The sequence below is a fragment of the Zootoca vivipara genome, chromosome 14 (assembly GCF_963506605.1).
Source record: "Zootoca vivipara chromosome 14, rZooViv1.1, whole genome shotgun sequence".
In the NCBI taxonomy this organism is placed as follows: Eukaryota; Metazoa; Chordata; class Lepidosauria; order Squamata; family Lacertidae; genus Zootoca; species Zootoca vivipara.
The window spans coordinates 11344563-11358716 of record NC_083289.1 but is presented as its reverse complement, the minus strand read 5'-3'; the positions used below and the strand labels follow the sequence as shown (position 1 = coordinate 11358716).

The following is a 14154-nucleotide window of genomic DNA, read 5'->3' as shown; positions in this document are numbered from 1 at the left end:
CCCAATTAGAGGTTTAAGAGGTACAGAGCAAGGCATTCTGTATTGGAATTTGCTAAGATCAAATTCCTCAAGCATCTCAGCGCTATGCCAGCCAAAAATGTTGCTGCCTACCTGTGGCCAACACTGAAATAAGCAAGAATTCTCCCCCCCCCCCCGTCCACAGGAGCCTCTGGAGTGGGGCAATCAACCTGAGAGTGTGTGTTTGTGTTCCCTGCATGTTAAATATGTACGCATACACATACACATTTTGTACCTGATTCTTATATCTAAATATTCTAACTGGATCTAATCATTAGAAAGTCTATTCCAGGTACCTCCATAGGTAAATGTAATGAGCCATCTATCTACATGCCAGTGAACCCTGCCTTACAAGTAAACATGGAGTTTACTTTCCTGTTGAGTTACACCCAACCTCCTCCTTCCTATGCTGGAGAATTTTCTTGAGCCACTCAGGAAAACAAATGAATAAAAAAACCCCCAAGATTTGGACCTGCACTGGCACATAAAAGCATGGTTGCAAGAGAAACCAGAGAACACCACATACCTATGAGAAAGTAAACAAACAGGTCCAGTGCCCATAAGAAGTGTCTCTCCACCCGCAACCATGTGGAATAGAAGAGAGAGCCATCTATCTTTTTTTTTCCCCCACCAGTTAAGTCTCTGAAACTGAAGGAACACCCAGCTGACAGAAAACAGGCTGGGAAGGGCAGGATTTGCTTAGTTTTATCAGTGGCCGCAGAAAGGGTTAGGTTTCTTCTATTCTACCTACTCTTCCCAGGGCTCGCCATACTACCGTATTAGGGATTTCATGATGTTCAGGAGCAACATGAAAGAGTAGCACATTGTTAAGTCTTTTATTTTTGCATTTTTTACTCATAGGGAGATGTGTGTGTGGTATTTTCTGCCTCAGGCACCAAAATGCAGTGACTAGTTTTGGGTACTATGGATCTGATGAATGGGGGGGGGCATTTGATGTTCTGTGTCAGGCAGCAAAACATCTTGGACTGGCTACATTTTAGACACCACGGTTAATCTTACAAGCATGAAGCTCTTTGAGCTCATGTACTCCACACACACCAAGAGATTAGAAGCTTCTGTCTCTAAACTAAATTATGGTTTACCATCAAACCAAGGAAGTCTTCAGTCACTCAGTGCACAAGTCAAGCAAATATATTATAGACACCTTAATTACTCCCAACACTCTCTCATTCACAGTCCCATTTTTAATTTACTGGGCATGCTCTGTATTTTGCATATTTGTATTCCCGATGTTCACTGCTTTAACATTTTCGAAGCTTGCAATATGCCGCTTAGGGCACAGGTCAGTGAAAGCGGCATAAAAGTAAAACCAATCCAGCCAACCGATCCATAATCCATCCCTCCTTGCCAGCTGACTTGAGTTTGCAGCCTTCTTCATTCACTACCCCTAGGAATTTTGTTAGTTGGGGGGGCGACCTCAGATTTGTATTGATTTGGGGGGGCTGCCTCCTGCCCCCCTCCGGCTACATCCATGCTACTTAGCAGTTAATCCCCTTAAGTTCAGTGGCCCTTCCCCCGCATCCGCGCAAGTACTCGCGCAGATACAGCGCTGTCAAGTACAACTGCGCGCAGAGTCCCAAGTAAACCGCACGCAGGATTGCAACCATCCAACCACGTCAGGGGCCCTTCCGTTTGGGGTTTGCTTCTGCTGCGGCACCGCCTCGTAGTTCCATATTTTTGGATGGCCTTTAGGATCGCGGTGCGCGCGTGTGTGAGAGAGAGAAGCCCTTCCTCCTTCCGCCCGACTTCTTCAACCAACGATTACTTCCAGCTTTCCCGCCTCCCTCCCTTCACCTGCACCAGATCCCCCATCGGGGAAAACCGAGACAACAGGATTCCCTCGTCCCCGGCTGACCCGTGACCCACATTCCCTTCCCACACAATACGGGCAGAGGCGGCGGCTGGGCTTCTTCTTCTGCCTTTCCCTCCCCTCCATATGGCGACGGGGAAAGAGGGGGCTGGGGGAGAGAACTGCCGTTTGCTATGGGTCTCGTGGAAACCGTAGCTCCCTCGAAGGGGCAAACTACAGTTCCCAGGTGGATACTTCCTGCGGGGCGCTCGGGGGCTTTGCAACCAACCAACCCGCAAAGCTCCGCGGCCATTAAAAGAAATCCCCTCCCGCTGCTGCTGCTGCCCTTCGCGCCCCCCAGTGGAGGGCGGGCTTGGAACGGCACCTGCCTCGGCCGCGATTCCTCCCGCTTTTCTCCCCCCCCCTCGCCCCCGTTTACCTGCGTGTAGAGGTCGCTGAGCGCCATTTGGCTTGTCGCTTGTGGCCCCGCGGGCGGAAGGCTGAGGGGAAGGAAAGAGAAGGGGCTCCCGCCCGTCCCGCCGAAGGAACGAGGCCTGGAGGCGGGCGGCGGAGCTGCCTCAGCCCAGCTCCTCTCGCTGGCGGCGCCTCTGGGCAGAGGTGGAGCCCGAGGGCGAGGAAGTGCCGGTGCCTCTCACGGCAGGAGCGCCACGTTTGTTGGCTTGCATAGCTGCCAAGTTTTCCCTTTTCTCACGAGGAAGCCTATTCAGCATAAGGGAAAATCCCTTTAAAAAAGGGATGACTTGGCAGCTATGTTGGCTTGCCCGCCGCCGGGCGGCCTTTTCCGCTTAAGGGAGGGCTGAGACTTGAGGTTCCCCCTCAGCTTCTGCTGTTATTGTTATTATTTATTATTAATATTATTATCATTTATATTGCCGGATTTACATATAAGCTAAACAAGCTATAGCTTAGCGCCCCACTTTAGCCCCCCCAAAAAACAATTTAAAGGGAGGGAACTGGATGTACATTTCCAAAATATAAGATAAAAAACGAAAATCATACAGCAACAGTGTTTTGTGTTGTGTAGGCTCTTAGGATGTAAGTCATGGGCCCCACCTGCTAGCCTGCTCCCTAAAATATCACTGGTTTGCTCATTTCTATATCAATTACTTTGATAAAATACATATTTTCTTAAGTGCAAATGGCTTTAGATGCCTATTAGGTCCATAAAGTACCATATAGCATATATTCAAAACACACACACACACACAGTGGCAATTTGTTGTTGACAAAGGACAGCTGGACATATAATGGGCCCCATTACCTTCAGTAGCTTAGGGCCTCATCAAACCTAAATCCAGCCCTGATTATTATTATTAATATTATTATTGAGAGGGGAACAACCAGGTTTCTAGGAAGGTTGCAGGGGCTGAAGGGGTTAAAAACAGAGAGACAAAAATAGCAGGTAGCAGTGATGGGGGAACACCTGCTAGCCACAAAAAACACCCCACCCCCCTGATTCCTGTATTAATAATAATTTATACCCCCCCCCCCATCTGGCTGGGTTTCCCCACCTCTGCAAGACACTTGTTAGGAACAATGTGCTGTTTTTATTTGCTGTTTTTGCTTGATGGCACAGGTCACATAGGAGCAAACTCCTAGGGAAAGAGGTCTCTTTGGCGGTAGTTTGGCCCCAATAAAATCTTTGAGGGAGCTGCTGCCCCACCACCACCATGGCCCAAGTTGCTGGGCATTGCCATTCAAATGGTGTGCCTGTCTTTGTGAGGGATTATGCGGGGTGGGGCTTGACTGCTCTCCCCCAATATATTGTTCAAGTTGGCAGCCCTGGCCTTGCATCAGATTCTGCACTTAGGCTGGAATAATCAGATGCATTATAGGACGGGCCCCATCCGATGGGGGACGCCTGGCTGGACAGCAGTACAAGTAAAAAAAAGGATCTAGGTGTCTTAGTTGACCACAAGCTTAACAAAAGTCAACAGTGTGACAAAGAAAGCGAATATTTTTATATGTGCTGGAAGCCACCCAGTGGCTCGGGCAATGCAGCCAGTTGGGTGGAATATTATTTATTATTTATTTTTATTATTATTATTATTATTATTATTATTATTATTATTATTATATCATCATCATCATAGTATGCAGATCAAGGGAAGTAAATAGTACCACTCTATTCTGCCATGGTCAGACCCCACCCTCGAGATTTCTGGGCACCACAGTTTAAGCAAGATATTGACAAGCAGAGGTGGTTGACCAAGATGATAAAAGGTCTGGAAATGTAAGAAGGGCTGTCACATGGATGATGGAGCAAGGGTATTCCAACTTAACATTAGGAAGAACTTTCTGATGGCGATAAATGTTTGACAGTGGATTGGAATATACCTTGGAAGGTGGTGAATTCCTTCATTGGAGGTTTCTAAACAGAGATTGGATGATCCATCTGCCAGGGATTATTTAAGTTGTGATTCTTGTATTGCAGCGGGTTCAACTACATGACGCTTGGGGTTCCCTGCCAACTCTACAATTCTATGATTTAGTGAAGATTCAGGTTTTTCAGTTGCAGAAATTTAAGCAGTATTTAAAGTTAACCTGCACCCCTCCATTTGGATCTTTGAAGTTTTGGAACATGTCTTTTTTGAAGTATCATGGTACAGCATTAAATGTAAGTCTCATAAGTTAATTGTTTGGGGAAGCTGTACCCATTCTTTGTTTCCCTCCTAGATTGCCTATAAACAGAGCTGCAGTCCTCCTCAAGTTACAGTACTTTTAAATCCCATTGAACTCAGTGTGACTGACATCTGTAGGTTGAAAATTCAACTGCACTTGATAACTCCAAGTATTTACACAAGAGACACCAAAGAAGACTTAACAGTTGTATTTTTATTTGGACATTTCAGTGATAGCTAAGGTACAGCATTTATGAAGCATACGTTTACTAAATACGTCAGACACTAAGACAGTTCAGAGCTTATTTCATTCTGATACCGTTTTGGTTTCCATCTAAGCACAGTAGCAGTATCTAGTGAAAACCTATTGTCTGTCAAAACCTTTGTTTCAAAAAGAATTACAATTTTTAAAATAGTAATTTCCAAAGGATTTTTATGTGATATTTTGAAATGTGTCTGGTTTTGAAATCTCAAATGAAAAGAGACCTTCAGCTTCTAAATGCTGGTGGTTTTGAGATACGTAACCAAAAGGCAAAATGCCACTATCCCAAGCAAATTTGGATAAAAGCTTTGCTGGAATAAAAGGGACTTCTGTCCATGTACTGACCCGGAACCAGAGATGATCTGTTTGTTTGTTTTTTTAAAAAAAAATCTGCTGTATGCAAAAGCAAAAAGCATCGCCAGAAACTGTCCCATAGATTCAGAGTGTCTTCTTTTTTGAGGACAAGCTGGGTATCCGCAGTGCACTGCTATTGTGACTGCTTCCATGTGCACATGAAAACAGATCCAATCCACCAATCATAGGATTCTTTATTTAATGAGCACATGGGATTCTATGGAAAAGGGGAAAAGTACAAGCAGAACTGCTATCCCATGAATATAATAGGAGCAGGATCTCTAGACTGAGGCGCATGTTTCTATAGCACATTATTCTTTATGAAGGTTAGGGGTTTGATTCTCTGCACACCACATGCAAATATTTTCCACTGAATTGGGGCTCTAAAATTACCCACAAGATTGCATACTTGATCAGTTAATATTTAACAAAACCAAATCTTTAAATATTTTTTAAGTTCATTCCTAATTGAAGCTTGCGAAGTGTTTTGCTAAAATCTGGACACAAGGTTATGTTGCAGAATCAATGGACTCATCACTGGAAGAAGAAAATATCTGAAACCTAATGAGGTAATATTTGTGCAATACTTCAGGTCTGTACATTTCAAAAGGGTTCTCGTAAGTTGCCCCCCCCCCCAGCACTGGAGAGACTATATCTTATCAAATTGACAAATTTAGAAATAAAGGCATTTCCACATTAAAAAGCAATAACCATGCTATAAAGGGAGGGGAAATAAGCATAACCAGAATTGTGTTAGGCGTAAGGACTCTAAACTAGAAGAACTAAACAAAACATTTTATATTTGTGTATCAGTACTAAAAATGTTAACCTATGAAAAGTGCATGTAAAATACTGCTATGTAAAGTATTAGATGAATTAGAAAATACTAGTTAAACTTAGAAATATCTTCCTTTAAAACATGTGAAGCAGCATACTATTTTAATGTGACCGAAAGTAGTATTAGACTACTGAATATAAGGATAATGCCTATAAACATCTATCACTTGTAAATAAACAAGGTACAGTAAGGCCCTTTTTACAGGTAAACAAAAGGGGGGATTCGTACATTTAAGCATAGTTTCTGATGTAGTTAAGATTCTTGAGATAATTTTATCTTACTACTGTAGAAGAATTTTAGAGGGCAGAATTTCAGTTAATTCACAGGACGAAGATAGTGGAAATTCTGTTTTTGTTGAGGTTCTAATTTTTAAAAGTGCTGCTGTTGCTTTAAATCAGTGTCATTAAAATTATCACATGATATACTAGGAATCCAGTGAAAATGTGAGAAGATAGTGTACTCTGTCATAACTATAATAAAAACAGTGATCATCTCAGACTCTAGGGTAGCAAATTGTGTGCCTTCGCATTTTTGCTCAGGGCTCCTTGGTGATAAGGCCCCCTTCCTGGCAGCAGACACAGAGGATACCTGTTTTTGACTGTATTTTAAAGTCGTTTTAGAAGAAGCACGCCTTGTTAGGAATCATTTTTGTAAACTTTATGCCAGGTGTAAAGTAAACATATTCAAATAAATAACTGTTCGTTTACCATAAAGAAAATACATTGGACAATGCTTGAGTTGAAGTAGCTGAATGTTTCTTAAAAACAACCATCACACCTCTCTGCCAACAACAAAAATCCAAAAGAGAGATAACCCAAATCAGTTTTTAAGAACAGTACTGAAGAATAAACAGCAGCTCACTTTATTTACTTTATCAGTGACCAGATGCCTGATGCACATCACTGGTCTTCTCAAGTGAGAGCAATGTCGCTCTAAGGATGTACAAAGAAATTTAAACCATGCCTTTACAGCATAAAGATATGTTTTAAAATAAATATACATTACAATTGCTATAATACAATATTGCACATGGCAATCTCAAAATACGTAATTTCTTCCTATGTATATCTGATCAGCACTGACCGTATTAAAAAAAATCGACATCAGAAAACACTGAGCAAGAATAAACAGACATTTTGAACTGTCAGTTCCACATTGAGGCAAGTGTTCAGAATGTGACAGATCCTAGCAAAAATGTTATCAAGCAGTATGCTTCTTAATGTGTCCAGTGAAATATTCCCATAGATACAGAAGCAAGAGTATTACTGTTATTCATATTATTTTTCAAAGTGCACCCAAATCAGAGTTTGTTTTACATTTTGAAAAATGAATGTGAAGCAAGGACCTAAGGTATTCAGGAGATTTGGAGTAAAGTAATTCCTCTCTCACCTAAACATTTGAGAGACATCTTAAATATCTAAAATATCTTAAACAACAACTCCAAAATGTATAAAATTAAAGCATACATACTGTCATTAAGCTGGCAGCTAAAAAAAACCCAAGGTGTGAAGCTAACATACACCAGAATGATAAATAAATACAAAAAATACAATATGTTTGGGTTTTGTTCATTGAACTCAGGGTCTTCAATACTTTTAAGTAAACATTTGAAATACAATTACTATGCATCTTCCAGTTTGTTGTTTGTGCTTAGTTACCATTTCCTATTACCAGCGATATTCCTTACTTCTTACATAAATCTTGTTAAAAGACTGGACTATTAAAGTGGGTTTTTTATATCTTTATTTTTTCTTGCCTAAAGATTATTACTGTACATTTATAAGAACACAGCACACAGCAGCACTTGGATATGTTTTGAAACAGTACTAACTAATGAACAGCTATGTTGTACCGTACTGTAAGCCAAAAGACTTTTTTGATACTTTGCATCATTTATGTCCCACTGACATAAATAAGGAATAATTTTGACAGATTATCTCCTGTAGTGCAATCTACTACGAATGTCTACTGTGCATGCCCCCATTGAAGAGACCGCAACTTCTGTTCACTACAATGGGTTTGCACAGACCAAATGCCTGGTATATTCTGTTTTCTACTGCCCTTTTGCATTACACTTTCCAGTCTCTAACATGTTTTAACATATAGCAGATATCCCTAAATGCTTATATACTTCACTAAAAATCACACCTTTAAAATGGACTCGTCTGTCCTCTCTGGTCCCTGTCTACGAGCAAATCTATGACTTAATTACATTAAAGTAAATTATAAGGAGTTAAAATGGCCTCTCAGCTATATCTTCTCCATCAGCTTTCAAAGCTAGGGAGTGGACCAAGGAGAAGTTCTCCCTCAGGTCCGCTCCCCAGCCACACCCCCAGCTTGCTAAAAACTGAGACTCTCTAGTGAATGTCTGGCTGCTGGTACAGAGATAGCAGCCTGGAGTGTCCCCTCTGGGAGGGGAGACCAACCCTGCCATGGCTGCACCGGAGCCATAACCACCGCTCCCAGAGAGTCCTGATGGGAAGGGACCTTCTCTAACTCATAAAGAATCAGAAAGAGACAGATTGAGGATACTGACACTGACACCATCACATTGGAAGTGACTATATGTCTGTGTGTGTAGCAGGGAGCTGCAATTGGTGGCCACTTCAAACTTAATGGTGCACATTCTGTTCCTCAGCCTTGCTAAATTGGGCGAAACTGCTCTTCAGGTGGTCCCAAGTACCATAAAAGTTTTGCCTTGCCCACCAGCAACAGAACAGGTACTCTTTTGATCTCAGAGGAAAGGGGATAGAAAAGCTTTGTTCCTCAGAATGTCACTAGTGCCAAACTCAAATATAAAAGACAGCTAACGGGGTAGGGGTGGGGGAGTAGGGAATGATCCGTACTGAAAAATTTCAAATTCTGAAATTCTTCTATAGACCTCAGCATGAGACTAGTGAATTTATACAAATGTTAATGTCTCCGTTAGCCTTCAGCTTGAGACAGTTACGCAGCATCCCAGCTTTCTGCAATGCTTTTCAGGGCATCTACAATATTTTCCCCAGCTTTCTTCCGTTCCCCACCCCAGCCATGGCTTTTCAGTGTCTTTGCTGTTTTAAGATTACAGGTAAGCACACTCATGATCAAAAAGCGAACTGTACACTTGCTTCAGACACGACAGATGAATCCTAGGCCCAAACTTGCTGGGATCTGGATGGTTTCTAATGCAAGAGATGATGGGTTAAATGGGAAAGTAACAGGAAAAATATGCTTAGCATCCATTAGCAGTTGAGGAGAGTCTTTCTTGTCTCGCATACGGAGCTGCAAAAATAAGAATGCATCACGTTAGTATTTAAATTTATTTCCTGTATTGTTGTTGTTGTTGATTTGATAAAATTGCAGGGTGGGACACAACAATTTAAAATTCTACATTAAAAACGGTTTAAAGCAAAATACAATCACTAGATTAGGGTGGGTTCTAAAAACATATAGAGTGACAAAGGCCAAGGTAAAGACGTGTGTGCTCAGCATGTGCTCAGCATATCACAAAAAATGTATGGTGAAGGTGCTTGACAAAATTCTATGGGGAGGAAGTTCCAAAACCTAGGGGCTGCCACAGGAGATTCTGAGGGTGGTGGGACTACCAAGAGGGACCCCTCCAATGATTTTAGCACCCAGGAAACAGTGTTTCAGATATTTTGGGTCTAAGTTGTTTAGGGCTTTATGTGCTAACATGATTACATAACATAATGCATTTGTTCTTTTACGAAAATGCTTCAGATTTTTTTCCTATGAACCACGTTCCCCAAATTTCTATCAAATGAGGCATGCTCTTTTCACCACCTCATTGCCAGCTGGAAGCTGGAAGCAAGATAATCCCCTGCCTGGGATGCTTGGGCCTCATTAGCAGAAACTACCTGGATGCTCCTTTTCCTCCTCTTTGGCCTGATTTGCACCACCTCTGCACTACCTGTGATTTTTTTCTTTTCTTTCATTAGCACAAGCAAAAAGGAGAAAAGTAAAAAAGGTTTACCTGTATCGTCCGGATAAAGGACACAGACACTCTTTCTTCAAACTCATTAACTGGAGTATACAAGTTCAAAACTTTCACAATCTGTAAGAAAAACAGATTTTATTTTATTTCCCTTCCCATCTTGGTAACTTACAGGCGCTTGTTTTTCATTTACAGTAACTCTTGCAATGTTTTGAATCAGTAGTTTTCAATTTTTTCAGACCAGGGCCAGCTTTTAACCCAAACAGGCATTTGGACCCCCGTTTCTTAATTATTTAAGCATATATTTGTATGGTGGGAGGGGTGGTGTTGCAGCCACCTCAGATCAGGCTGCAAAGCAGTAGAGGGTCCTGGCCTATCAGCTGAAGACCAGCATTTTAAATTATACCTCTCAAAACCTCTCAGATACACACCAATTAAATTGCTTTGCTGGCTTAAGTCTTACACCTTTATAATTCTTCAAGAAAATAACTTTGGGTTGCAGAAAGTAGCAATGTTGGATTGCATGAATTTGAGAATATATTAGAATACCACACCCAAGCACCACAACAAAAGCAGAACACAAATTCTATACTTGAACTATAATAAAACCCTGGAACTTTGCCTCTAGCATAATGCCTTATTCTCCTGTAAACAAAACCAAAATACAAAGCAAAACTTATTTTATTTTTTGTAATGACTGCTCGTACAGAAATCTGCATTGGGCATGTAGGTATTACAGTGCTTGCTCCCTTTTCAGAAATCCGTTTTCATATTTCACAACTTCTGAAGTTAGCATTTTATCAATGACAGTATTTCAACAATAATTGCCAATATGGCAAATGGATCCACAGTCCAAGCACCACAATGATGTAACAGATTATAATGTAAGAAAGGCTGGCTTACCTGTGCAGTAGTTAAGGCATTGCACATGGAACAAATGGCCTCAGCATCCTCATCCGTTTTCTTTTTCACCTGCAACAACTGCGCTGCTTGGATGAGAGGCTCCAGAGTTTCTTTAGCCCCACTATTCATCAGATTTTTGTCACGAAGCCATTCTTCAAGCTGACTTACATTGTACCTGTAAGTTTAACACATGCACACATTAAAAACCACAGTGTTTAAGGTTTTCAGTCAGCCTGAACAAATGGTGGGTATTTGCTGTATTGCTGTATTATTTCCCTTCACACAATATTCTGTAAATTATCTAACAAACTTCTTTTTCTGACTGCAGCTCAAGAAATTATGCACAATGCCTTTAGAAAGCAAAATGCTAAGTAGGGATGTAAATCCAAAAGCTCCAGCACTTTACCTAGTTCTTTACTTGCTTTTAAAAAATATATAGGACAGAATTTTGTTTTTACCATTCATCAATAAGAAATCCATCAATAAAACCTAAGCCCCTCCCCCTTAAGGAATCCCAATGCCCAAAGTTGGCAAATAAATATCTGCAATATGAAAATTAAATTTAGCAGCTGTGCCATACCAAAGACCGATGGGGCTGCACATCAAGCTCATAACAGAGTGATGCATATAGCTTCTTAACCCACAAAACACGACTGAGAAAAATAATTTCCCCATTATGCCCACCAAGAATTCCATTTACTCAGGACCGAACATCACATTATAAGGTTCTTCCCCTTTCCTTTGTAATGTGGGGTTCTCTTCGATAGCAGACTGTATACATGCAGACTTAATCTTGCCTTCATTAAGCACTGCATTCCCCTCCACTACCACTCCTAAAAACTTTACTGCTCATCATCCAGCCATTTTCAAAACCAAAAATAAGCCTAGTAGGGAAATGGTTAAGAAACTCTTTTCCTGCCAATTGATTTGACCTACATTACCCCTAATGTGCGCATATGTTTAGAAAACATGCTTGCCGCTTGCCTCCTCCCTGTATGCCATCATTTGTGACCCAGACTACAAGGTCAGTTCTGGCAATCCTTAACCCTCAAGAAGAGAGGTTGGGACAAAGGAACAAATGAAAGTGTATACCTCAAGTAATATGACACTGTGCACAGTGGGTGTACAAACCCACTTTACATTAATTCTCTTTAATGTAGTGAATTCCCAAGTCTAAAAATAACCTTAAAATCAACCACCTGGTTCAGGAAGAATTCACTATTATGCCCAGCAAGTATGGCCCAAAGAGCTGAAAACATTTCAGAAGATATCCTCACCTTATCTGCATCCCTTTGCTCCAGGAGCACATATCTTTCCGCAGGAGGAGGTTATTGAGGGTCACTGCTCCAATGATGTAGAACATCTGCTTGACTACCTGTTTGATCAACTCTGGATCCATTCCATGCTGACACATGATTGAGTGGAAGGTATTCAGCTGCCGGATGATAGAGTCCAGTGTGTACGTCCCTTCATCAGCAATGCTGGAGGTTCTCTTTCGGAGACCAGTTGGTTTCACCCCCGACACCCCTTGGATAGTTTCATGCTCCAACATTCCTGAAACTGATTGACAAGATGATATTTATTTATATCCTTTCTCCCAGAATCAGACTCAACATGGCTCACAACATTAAAACAAATACAAATAAAACACATATCGCTAAAAACATATAAAAGGTTATGGTTAAAAGTAATTGAACAATCTATAGAATTAAAACAATGTGGCCCATGAGGACATTTCCCCAAATCACACCCACCCACCCATCAGTGATAGGTGGGAAGACAGGGTTAAAACACAAGCAGGGAACAGGCTTGTGCAGCCAAGACAGCAGGATTTAGCTCCTAATCATCAGAATGGGGATTTAAATCCTGTTCAGTTCAAGCAGCCCAGCATTTCTGTCGAATCCCCCAGTTTTTGGAGGCTCAAACAGGAGCAGGGTAGTTTGGAGTACCTGTGAAAGCCTTCGCAAAAGTGCTTTTAAGCAGTGCTTTGCCACATTTTAAAGTTCCCAACAAGCAAGACTTCAAAGTACAGCATCACCTGACACCATCGTGATGCCTGGTGAATGACAGGAAGTGGCTTGGACCATGACAATGGAGTGGTGTCCCAACCAGTCAGTTGAAAAGGCCATGTCATTGGTATGTCCTGCCGTGTGTGTTGGGCCAATGATGTGCTCCAGCAGCTGTTATGAACTGTCATGGCAGCCATGAAATCCTGTGCTGGACCCATCAAGGCTACCTCAGCATGGATATTCAAATATCCCCAAACCAATGTCCAGGTTTTTCCCAACATCATCACTGAGATTGCCCCCAAGAAGCCCACAGGCAAGATTTGAGAGCAATAGTATTCTTTCACTGTTGTTCTCCAGCAAGTGGTATTCAAAGGCATATGGCCTCTGATCCTGAGGTAGTATATAGCCCTTGGGACTTGCAACCTTATCTTCTATAAATTTGTCCAATCCCCCAACTGTCTAATTCCCCATTCTGATTTTCGCTTGTCCAGGTAAATCAGACTTCTTTTAGTAAGCTTTGACTGCTATTTATAATGAAAAAAAGTATATATAATGTTATCTCTCTTAGAAATAAAAGCTTTTCTTTTAACAGTGGAAATCAGAGTCATAGGAATAAACAGTAGAGATGTCTAGTTAATTAGAAAAGGAAACCACAGGTTTCTATTTTCTCTCTCTCTTCATTTTGCCTTACCAATCATTGGCTGCAGAATATTCTCCAACACTCTGACAAGCTGCTGGTAGATCTGAATGGCCAAGTCACTCAGCACTTGTCTGTATTCAGCAAGGTCAAAGTTAGTGAGGCAATGTTCATTCTGACGAGGTGTGTTGTGCTTCATAAAACCCTGGATTTGTAGGAGACAATGGTGCACATTTGATTTAGTTTGTATTTATCTGTTTCCAGTATGTTATCCAAAACACTCTGGATGGGCAGCATGTTTCAAAAACAGTCAATGAGTTCAGTTCCCTCTTGCCTACCAACCTTGCCATCAAATGTCTTCCAAAGGAGCAGAGGCTCAGTACTTTTTTCAGAGCAGGGGGCAATGATGTAATTTGCTGGAGTGGTATTTGCCAGTGCTGTAAGCCTGGGGGGGGGGCTGGGGGGGGACACTGTTATGTAAGCTGGAATGAGACTGATCCAAGATTACCCAGTGAACCTCATGCTGATCAGGGATGTGATGCTAAGTCTCCCCAGCTCAAGTCCAACATGCTAACCCTTTACCAGTTCAGGCATTTTTTGACTTTCCTTGGGGGTGTGGCTATGGACTCTTTGGGGTGTGGCTCTGGGGACTGCCGTGATTAGCTTCTGCACATCAAAATTTACCACTACACCACTGCCAATAACAGATACAACTCTTGCTCTTGTCAATACTCTCTGTCCATGGCT

General features: G+C 41.6%; 2 protein-coding genes across 6 annotated transcripts in view; both read right to left on the bottom strand.

Moving 5' to 3' along the window:
- The window catches only part of MYO5C (myosin VC), a 48181-nt gene extending 45719 nt beyond the window's left edge, over window positions 1-2462 (bottom strand). Inside the window, exon 1 of the mRNA XM_035131388.2 lies at window positions 2268-2462. Within this exon, the coding sequence (XP_034987279.2) occupies window positions 2268-2294 (27 nt within the window). The 5' untranslated portion in view covers window positions 2295-2462. The remainder of the gene's footprint in view (window positions 1-2267) is intronic.
- Window positions 2463-3962: 1500 nt separating this feature from the next.
- The window catches only part of MYO5A (myosin VA), a 115596-nt gene continuing 105404 nt past the window's right edge, over window positions 3963-14154 (bottom strand). For 4 of the 5 annotated variants that reach the window (XM_060282746.1, XM_060282747.1, XM_060282748.1 and 1 more), the window contains 5 exons: window positions 13462-13612; window positions 12039-12321; window positions 10762-10936; window positions 9898-9978; window positions 3963-9185 (listed from right to left, as the gene is read on the bottom strand). In XM_060282746.1, the coding sequence (XP_060138729.1) occupies window positions 9033-9185; window positions 9898-9978; window positions 10762-10936; window positions 12039-12321; window positions 13462-13612 (843 nt within the window). In that variant the 3' untranslated portion in view covers window positions 3963-9032. The remainder of the gene's footprint in view (window positions 9186-9897; window positions 9979-10761; window positions 10937-12038; window positions 12322-13461; window positions 13613-14154) is intronic. The other variant, XM_060282749.1, reaches the window with a different exon arrangement.